This window comes from Prenolepis imparis, unplaced genomic scaffold (assembly GCF_030444845.1).
Source record: "Prenolepis imparis isolate NDT839.2.m4 unplaced genomic scaffold, iyPreImpa1.0 SCAF_4, whole genome shotgun sequence".
Classification (NCBI taxonomy): Eukaryota; Metazoa; Arthropoda; class Insecta; order Hymenoptera; family Formicidae; genus Prenolepis; species Prenolepis imparis.
In genome coordinates this window covers 13,613,799-13,624,452 of record NW_028141162.1, presented here as the reverse complement: position 1 = coordinate 13,624,452, position 10,654 = coordinate 13,613,799, and the positions used below count along the sequence as shown (strand labels likewise).

The following is a 10,654-nucleotide window of genomic DNA, read 5'->3' as shown; positions in this document are numbered from 1 at the left end:
CTGTGTGCAGGGCGTGATACACACTACTACGGATCTCGCTTGTCATTATTTTACAAAGCGCGCCGTTATTACCCAATCCCGTCTATTCGGAGTTTCCAGAGCTTATTGTTTCTGGTCAACCGAGCCGCCGCTGATTGCTTTTGATGTGACCCTGTGACTTAGACCCGTCTGCAGTTGTTAAAATTTTATATGCACTTTATATATCATAATTTTATTATGCGCAAAGTAAGAATATAGATAGATTAAGTAGTACAAGTCAACAATTTCTCACTACGTTTAGCTTTTTCATCGGGCAATCACTCAGCTATTATAATATAAAATAATTAATACGAATAAAAAACAATAAAAAATTATATGCACTTTATATATCATAATTTTATTATGCGCAAAGTAAGAATATAGATAGATTAAGTAGTACGAGTCAACAATTTCGCACTACGTTTAGCCTTTTCGTCGCGCAATCATTTAATCATTAACATAAAATCATAAATGCGAGTCAAAAACAATAAAAAATAACACGCACTTTATATATCGTAATTTTATTATGCGCAAAGTAAGAATGTAGATAGATTAAGTAGTACGAGTCAACAATTTCTCACTACGGTTAGCCTTTTCGTCGCGCAAGCACTTAATTAATAACATAAAATCATAAATGCGAGTCAGAAACAATAAAAAATAACTATAAATTTAAATTGCAATAATATAATGCACAGTACTAAAGATATTTGATAACGATAACATGTCAATATATATCACAATAAAATGACATAGGAGAGTTTTGCAATATTATATTCAATATCTTGCAGCAGAATGAGAGAACGTTGTATAATCTTGTTTCTACGTCTACAATTAAACTGCAAGCCAATATCGACCAGTGCTAACTGCACTAGTATTGCCTTCGAAATACTGTACCTGTACAACATTGTCGTATCTTATCAATGTTATGTCAATAGCAGTGTTACAACAGAATAGTTGTTACACTTCGATCAAATTTAACTGGCGCAATGCTGCAATTAATATTGAAACGACTTGTAAAAAACTTACTCAATACTTAATCAATACAGTTCATAAATTTTTAGATGAGAAATTGCAACGCATTAGAATTAATTGTAATTTACAAATCGTTTGTCACGATATTCGCAAAATAAAATATATAGCAAAAATAGATAAAGAATACACATTTAAAATAAAATTATAAAAAAAGTTTCCATAAAAATTGATAAATGTAAAAAATCGTGCAAAGTTTTCAGTAAACTTGACGAAATATCGATAAATAATTTATTTTTTGTTTAAGATTTTTTTGATCGCCATTATAAAATCATTGCACTCTTTAGATGTATCAGGTGCCACCCGATTATCGTGTTTTATGAAAACGTAATGCATGGATAACGAGCTAATAGAAATGTAAATGATGATAAATTTAAAATTCAATTTAGTAAACTCTGCGAAAATGTTGCGGCGCGTAATATGTAATTTTTTTCGCAGAAAATACTAACAATATTATGTAATATTTCGCGGTAATACGTAATTACACGTCTGTTATAGATCAGATATCGTGTTATGCATCTGCGCAGGCATAATGACGAGGGATAATATGTAAGGAAAGTTTCAAATGTGTGTATTTTCCAAACAATTTAGAACTTGTGCGTAATATATTGCCGTTTCGCTGCAACGCGGCCTATATGTCACCGGAAAGTTGGGAAGCGTTTCGAAATAATCTATAATTATATACAACTTTGGCATAGCTTTCCCTACATACAGCGAGTTTCGAACTATACGTTAAAGGTTTATGTGCGACATGTATAATATAGGAGATTTCAATAATTACTTCATAAAGTCACAAGACATCGACGTATAATGATTATTTGAGTCAACACTTTACCATACTTGAAAATACACAAGTTGCCAATAATGCATTATATCTATTCATCTTTGCAAGTATCACTTGATAAGAAAGATATTAAAATAAATATTAGAGAATGTATGTAATTATTATGATACCAGTTATTACGCAAATATAAAACAGTTTAATATGACTACTTCTTCTATTTTATATACATATATTGCAATTGCAATGCATATTTCAATTGTATATATCCAATTGTATATATATTAGTTGTATATAATAAATCCAAAGCATATTATTTTTTTTCTTGATTTTCATTTGATTATTTTTTTATAAAAATTCTATTTAATTGCACTCGAAAAAATTCATACCATCCAGAGATTTGTTCCCCTCTATGCAATTCCATCCTCCACGGCTTGTCCAGAATCCCTCGGTAAAGCAGCGTATCTACATCGAGAACGGCCAACCACCCTTAGTTGCCAACCCCTCGAGTAACACAGGTTCATTCCGGTGTGTTGAAAATTTCGCTACAGTCAGTGGCGTTTCTTCGCGTTCCCCTGGCGACATCCCTTTGCCGAATGACGACAGATACGAGAGTTTCGGCAGTGTCTTCGACAATGAATCTCCAGAGATTGTGAGAGGGTGTGCAATGACGAGAGTCGCAATCGCTTATCAAGGGTGGGTTCGGTGTGTCGAGTTGCAAGGAAGGAAATGCAATTATTGGCCAGCGTCTGCGCTTCTATATTGATCCGTGGCAGCGGTGGTGGCGGCGGTGGTGTCTGTGCTCGCGGCGCGTTCGGGTGGGACCACAATCAACCCCACAACGAACCCGCCCAAAATGTATTTCTGCTTGCGTCTCGCGCGACTATTCCTGATCTCGGCAATCCTGTGCGTCGGTAAGTGTGCCGTTTCCGGGGTGACGGGCTGAAACTTGAGGAAAAGCTCGCGCGCTTTAAGAAAAGTGCACAAATGCTTGGATATGTAAGCTTCCTGATATGACGAGAGAACGAAAGAAGTGAAGAGTGCGGTAGCAAAATAAATACAGCGTGCCAGTTTTTAATTTTACGCGATATTTTTCTCGTGCGATTCAGAATTTTGTTTATCAGACTTCATCTTCGTTAATCGCGATAATTGTTTTACTTGCAGGTCTGTGCTCCGAAGATGAGGAGAGATTGGTGCGAGATTTGTTCAGAGGGTACAATAAACTCATCCGACCAGTGCAAAATATGACGGAGAAGGTACACGTGAGGTTTGGCCTCGCCTTCGTGCAACTGATTAATGTGGTGAGATTCTTTTGCTCCGTTTCTTCTTTGCGCGAAATAATATTAGTAGGATTCTTTATAAAAAAAATTTTAATTATGTAAATAATTGTATAAAGTTATTGTTCTCTCAAAAAATCTTGAAACATTTTTACATAGATTTAAAAAATTTTTCAGAATGAGAAGAACCAGATCATGAAATCGAACGTATGGTTGAGATTCGTATGGATGGACTATCAATTACAATGGGACGAAGCAGATTACGGCGGAATCGGTGTCCTAAGATTACCACCCGACAAAGTGTGGAAGCCGGATATAGTGTTGTTCAATAAGTATGCGAGAAACTTATTTGCATTTTTCATTAAAAGAAATTTGTATGTTAATCATATTTTTACCAGAATTTTTATCAAAATATTGTTATATCAGAGTGAGAGATTAATATGTGATGTATATGTGTTTAAAATATTTAACAAATGCAATTACTTTTAAACTAATATGAATTAGCCATAAGTAATAACAATTAAAAATATTTACATTTCGTTAGAAGACAGGTTGACAATTAAAAATGTGATTTATTTTCTATTATAAAATAAAATTTGTTTTTAATTGATTATATCTATATTAAAATTATATCTACTTTGTTTACAGTGCTGATGGAAACTATGAGGTTCGTTACAAGAGTAATGTGTTGATATATCCGAATGGCGAAGTGCTCTGGGTGCCGCCAGCGATCTATCAGAGCTCGTGTACGATCGATGTCACATATTTCCCCTTCGATCAGCAAACATGCATCATGAAGTTCGGTTCGTGGACCTTCAACGGCGATCAAGTCTCTCTTGCACTTTACAATGATAAAAATTTCGTCGATCTGTCTGATTATTGGAAAAGTGGCACATGGGATATCATTAGCGTCCCAGCGTATCTTAACACCTATCAAGGTGATTTTCCCACGGAGACAGACATCACTTTCTACATAATTATCCGCAGGTACATATTTTCAATTTTTCACTTTCGATATTGTCTCATTATTATAATTATAATTCACTTTAATTTAAAAGAAATATTAGCCATGCTTCTTCTAAAATTTTGAAATGTGTATATTATTTTTCTGCAGGAAGACTCTCTTCTATACAGTGAACTTGATACTGCCAACAGTTCTGATCTCTTTCCTCTGCGTACTTGTCTTCTATCTTCCTGCGGAAGCCGGCGAGAAAGTCACTTTAGGTATCAGCATTCTTCTATCTCTGGTCGTGTTTCTTCTGTTAGTCAGCAAAATTCTGCCGCCAACCTCTCTCGTGCTGCCATTAATAGCCAAATATCTGCTCTTCACCTTTATTATGAATACTGTCAGTATCCTTGTAACTGTTATCATTATCAACTGGAATTTTCGTGGACCGAGGACTCACAGGATGCCTCAGCTCATACGCAAGATCTTCCTTAAATATCTGCCAACGATACTATTCATGAGGCGACCAAAGAAAACACGATTGAGGTGAGATTATTTTTAAGAAATATATTATTAACAAAGAATAACTATAATTAAAGATTTTATCAATTAAAGAAGCATGCAATTAATAATTATTAATAAAATAAAATAATTCAATTTAGTATAAATATTACAGATATAAATATAATATGTAATACAAACATAATTAATTAAACGTCTGATACATTGTTATATTTTGCAATTTATCGCCACGTTGCTATTTGAATAAAGAGATATTATTTCGTCAGATGGATGATGGAGATACCGAATGTAACACTGCCAGCTTCCACATATTCGGGGAGCCCGACCGAGGTGCCGAAACACCTGCCAACCTCTTTGGCCAAGTCAAAGATGGAGGTGATGGAGCTGTCCGATCTGCATCATCCGAATTGTAAGATCAATCGTAAGGTACACCATACCACGAGCAGCTCCAGCGGTGCTGGAGCAGGAGAGGGCATGGGCGACAGAAGAGGATCCGAGAGCTCGGATTCTGTGTTGCTCAGCCCGGAAGCCAGCAAGGCCACCGAGGCCGTCGAGTTTATAGCGGAGCATCTCAGGAACGAGGACTTGTATATACAGGTAAGAATCTTGCAATTCTTCATCTCATCTCTCTCAATATACACCCTGTGTAAGAAACTTGGCTATATGTTTACGGTATATGCATAAGGCGAAAGAACTTTTAGATTTACGTAACTAAAACTTTCTTTTACTAAATCTTTCTTTTCTCCGACATCTTTCTTTTATAGACAAGGGAGGATTGGAAATACGTTGCAATGGTGATCGATCGACTGCAACTTTATATCTTCTTTATAGTGACGACCGCGGGTACCGTCGGGATCCTAATGGACGCGCCTCATATTTTCGAGTACGTGGACCAGGATCGTATTATAGAAATTTATCGCGGAAAATAAAATCTGATTTGTCCCAACGAATCGCAATTACAAATAATGTGCCATCGTTACCGACCGTTCTCATTTCGTCCTTTTCGAAATCGATTTCATACAACGTCGTGTGAATGATCTTGCCATGACAGTTGTAAACGTATAACGCTTACAAGTCAAGCAGTTATTCAAACACCCAAGTAATTATTTTTTATACAGATTTCTATCAAATTTTATGCAAAGTATAAATTTATTTAATGAAAGTTTAACTCAATCTGCTGCCATTGTGTGTGTATGTATCTTTTTTTTTTTTTTTATCTAAGATTAATAACATTTTTTACTCGCAAATGTTCTCAGTTGCGAAGTTTGCACGGACGATCGAAATGGCATACATTATGTAGATAATAATTCCACTAGCGTTAATCCAAGCTGCCTCTGCGATTGTTGTCTTCCCCAATGCCATTAACTTCTGATAGCTTTATCGCGATGTGCTTAGACGAAGGATTTGTGAAATAACATCAGATAGTCCTTCATTTTATCGGACAAAATAAATATTTTCAAAATTTTTTTTAGCACAACGAGAGATCATATGGTACAACAAGTTGTTCGGCAGTTTTTTAATTTTTACGAGGTGATATTGTATTAATTAAAGAGATATTTCTTCTTATGATCTTTACATTAGGAATTCTATTGCTTAAAAAATTTAGAAGCTTTGTTTTAAGAAAAGGGGGATTTACATAGCGTAAATTATCTCAATAATTAAGTGTTGAATAAATTTTTGTTAGAAAGTGTTTAACTTTTCATTATATAAAAAATATGTTTTGCTAGTAGGTATATAGATTTATCTGAATTCTATATTGATTATAAAATTGTATAGATATCTCATTGAAAATACTATGTTTGTTCCTCCAAATGTAGCTATCACGTAATACACTTAATGTTAAACGATGAAATCCGCTTCTGTAGTATTATATAATATCCATAATTAGAAAAATGCGGAATTAATTAATAGAACCTTGACAAGATTATTATAATATATTAATATGACGATGATACGCACAAACACATGTTTAGTCAACTATATCGATATCTCTTAATTAGAATACAAATAATCCAATAGTCTGGTAAGTTAGTAAATATGTAACGAAAAATATTATTTATATTATAAAATAATTCAAACTTACAAGGAATTCACGTTTAACATTAAATTATGTAAAATTGTCGCATATTTTCATAGAGCCGTAATTTCATTACAGTTTATTAATGAATCTATCATTAAATGCATATTTTTTGTTTTTGATTCTGAGTTGTTAAAAGTATGCACGTTTAACATATGTAATATATACGTTAAAAAATTTAATGTTAAGTTTATGATGAGAAAATAATTCTTTATTTCATTTCTTGATCGCAATTTTTGCGATCAGTTTCGACCAGTATCGATCAAAGTCTCAAATATCAAAGTTAGAAATCTCTTTGTAAAGTAAGGTCGAAACATTTCTTAATAATGCGTAACTACGTGCGGATAGGTATCCAGAATCAATTTTGCGACAATGGCTTAGATATAGATTTGAAATAATTTTGATAATAATCGTGCAAATCGCCGTTGCCACATTGTAATTTAGCGGAACTCGCGTTTGATACTCATCGTCGTATTGGTTATACATATATTGATAGAATCGCGACGATCTCAATATGCTCGTCAAACATCTCCATCGATGAGTCCTAGTGACAAATTTCATGCAAACATGAGAGATTGTAAATTAAATTAATATAAATTATAAAGGAGTTTTCTCTCTCTCGTATTTACGTGATAATTTTAGCATTGGAAGACCAATACAAGTCAAGATATGATTAAATAAAATTTCGTTGATTAAAGTGATAAAACAAATCTATTCTAGTATAATTAAATCGTTTGTATTTTTGTTGATTTTAAATAGAAATTATACTTTTCGAGAATCTGTTTTGACTTGAAGAAATTGGCCTTCCTAAAATTAAAAATAAAATGATTCAAACTTATACCGCAAATTTATAGTTATAATTATCTAAATAGTTATCTAAATAGTTATTACTGCATATATTGTATAGAATATACAGACATACACATCATGCACATGATGCACATGTCTTTTATTGTTTTTTTGCTTTATATTTAGATATTTTCACAAATTTTATTATTGTTATTTTATAAACATAAAAGCATGGTGGATGATTTTTATTATCATAATTAGCTTGTATGCTATGTAATAGAATTTAATAGAGTTTCGTTTTAATATACAAAATAAGAAAACGAAACAAAAATAGATAACGTTTAGTTATCTAGACAAATATGTTATTTAGTTAAATGCAAGATGAGCTAATGTATTTGCGCCTATAACAAAATGCGCATATTAGGACAAATGCGAATTCTACGTTTATCGTAAGAACGTAGGATCGCCGTGCGTTAATAGAACATCATAATCATGCTTATCGTATTGTATTGTGTATATTGTACGGAGAGGGGCTGTCAAAGAGGCGGTCATGTGTTCTCTAATAGAAGATTTAACTCATTGTCAGAGAAAAGTTGCAGTCGATTGTTGGATATTGAGAACTCTTATACAAATAGCGAAACAACTCAAAAAATGTAATCCTTCGTATTATTTTATAATTTTATGCAATTGTCATTTTTTATCATCTCTCTTAACGTATGGATATCTGCAAATTTATTAGTTTTATCGATTTTACATTGCGTGTGCAAAATTCGTTAGTGGCGATTTATTCGGTTACGTCGAGATTTTCAATTGTTAATTGATTAGTCTCACAACATTTTTTAATATATGTATAATAAGCAGTTATTGTATGTAGATAAATATTTTACCCAATTTAATGAAATTCAATGTTACAGTTGTTGTGATAGTTCTTTAAAAGTATTTAAGTCTGTTATATAAATTGAGTGTTATATCATTTGTTCAAGCGAGTAGTAAAATAAGTTTCTTTTCCAAAGATGCTTGATAACAATAGTAATAATTGATATGGAATTTTTAATGAAAGAACATTCTTGATTATAACTCTTTATGTCGACTGTAGCGAATTGTATGGAAGGGAAATATAGCTTTACGTAATTTTCAAAATTTATAATATAAATTTTCCTCTCAATTTTGATAAGTTAATAACGGATACGGATTTGATTTTATTTACAAATATCATTTTTAAAAAGCAAATCTACATTGCAGTATAATTCATCAAAGAAAAATTATTGTATGTCCATAATAGATATAACGAGAATAATTTATCCCCGTATTACAATGCGTTAATTATTAATAGCGCATGATGTGTCTTCCTCAAAAGAAATACAATAATCAAAGTTTTTAGAAACCAAGCACTTCATTTTGTATACTTTATTTTATTTGAGCACGTCGATGGATTTAATCTTATTTATTGGAAGCGATTTAATATAAACGATAAATAATAAAAAGAGTACACATTTTAGTCGATGTATATGCGTTCGTTATCTACTGCGAAAATAATAATTACCGCAGCGAATATATGTAATGTTATAGTTTACTTTTGCGTATCAAACAAAAACCTATCAAGTATTGTTGAACCTACCAAGTTTGTACTTTATTATGCATGATAAATAATAGTGACTATATATTCGTTCATTACTGTATGTTGGTAGGTAAAAGAGAACTTTAACGTAATAGCTAAGTAGTCTTTTTGATAATGAAATAACACATCAATAAAATCATCGAATTTCATACCTTCACGTGTTTTGACTGACATCCCCTTTCTAAAAAAGGCATGTTATTGACATTGTTGTCGTTTTTCCGCGATGCTGATTGGCTCTCTGTCGATTCGCGTTGTGTGTTATATTCGTAGCATCGAAAGGCTGTCATCACGAGAGTTAGCAGTGAGCAGTTTGACAGTTAGTCCAAAATAAAATAAAATAAAATAAAATAATAATATGTTTTAAATAATATGTTATAATACTTTAAACTTGATTAATATTTTTGACATTCGCGTTGTGTGTTATATTTGAAGCATGAAGAGGCTGTCATCGTGAGGGTTAGCAGTTAGCAGTTTGACAGTTAATCCAAAATAAAAATAAATAAAATAATGACATGTTTTAAATAATATGTTATAATACTTTAAATTTTGATTAATATTTTCACGGACAAGAGGCAACAATACTTGCGAGAATCGACTTAATATGTCTTTTTTAGAAAAAGACTAGAATAACACAAGCGCGCGTTATGCCATTCCTCGATTTTATTAAAAAAAGTATGATGTATTTATATAAAGTTTGTATAAACTTCATTAATATTTTTTTACAGAAATCAGATGATTAAAGCATTACATTGCCAATTAAATTTTAAAATAAAAATATGTTATAAAAATTAAAATAATATATAATTCCTTAAACTCGATTAAAATTTTTTGACAGAAATCAACTGATAGCTGTTATAAATATTAATCGAGTTTAAGGAATTATATATTACATTATTTAAAACATATTATTTTAAATGTTATAACATATTCTTATTTTAAAAATTAATTAGCAAATTAACGTTTTAATCAGCTGATATCTGTAACAAAAATATTAATCGAGGATAAGATATTACAACATATTATTTACAATATATTGCTATTTTAATTTTTATAACATATTACTATTTTAAAATTTAATTACCTAACAATATTAATATTTTCAAATATATTTATTTAATTAAGAAGTAGTATATTTATTAAGTTAAGAATAGAAGTGAGACATGAATACAAATTTACAATTAAGGTTTCGTAGATATAATTTTTAAAACAAAAATTATTTTCTTAATTAGAGTCACAAATATATTTCGTCCGATACTTTTCGATAATCTTGATATAATTCGAATTCCGAATGCGCAGTAGAAATGAGTTTCGACATATATTACCGCGATATATGCATGCAGTCACGCATAATTCGTAAAAATGTGCAGACAATGTACTGTTAAAATGTATATAAGATTAATTTTTTGCAAGTTTTGAAATATTAGAAATTAATACTTTTTTGACGCGGACCCTGTGCGACGCATCCTTATTTTATGTTTATCGTATTAAAAAATTTGTACGCTGATGTCTGCTTGGTACCAAAAGATTCTGTAATCAATGTACTATTAAAATGTATAATCGATGAATTTTTGGCTCGTCTTAAAATATTAGAAATTGA

The 10,654-nt window shown here is 31.5% G+C and overlaps 1 protein-coding gene across 2 annotated transcripts; it reads left to right on the top strand.

The window, feature by feature from the left end:
- Positions 1-2,336: 2,336 nt before the first annotated feature.
- Positions 2,337-9,641, top strand: Nachrbeta1 (nicotinic acetylcholine receptor beta1). Of its 2 annotated transcripts, none has more exons than XM_083035635.1 (7): positions 2,337-2,742; positions 2,993-3,129; positions 3,283-3,437; positions 3,754-4,092; positions 4,220-4,597; positions 4,840-5,170; positions 5,338-9,641. In XM_083035635.1, exons 1-7 carry the CDS (start codon positions 2,685-2,687, stop codon positions 5,500-5,502), a joined length of 1,563 nt encoding a protein of 520 aa, XP_082891761.1. In that variant the 5' UTR covers positions 2,337-2,684; the 3' UTR covers positions 5,503-9,641. The 2 variants fall into 2 exon arrangements, with proteins under 2 accessions (XP_082891761.1, XP_082891762.1); XM_083035636.1 differs by having other exon boundaries at positions 2,741-2,827.
- Positions 9,642-10,654: the final 1,013 nt, after the last annotated feature.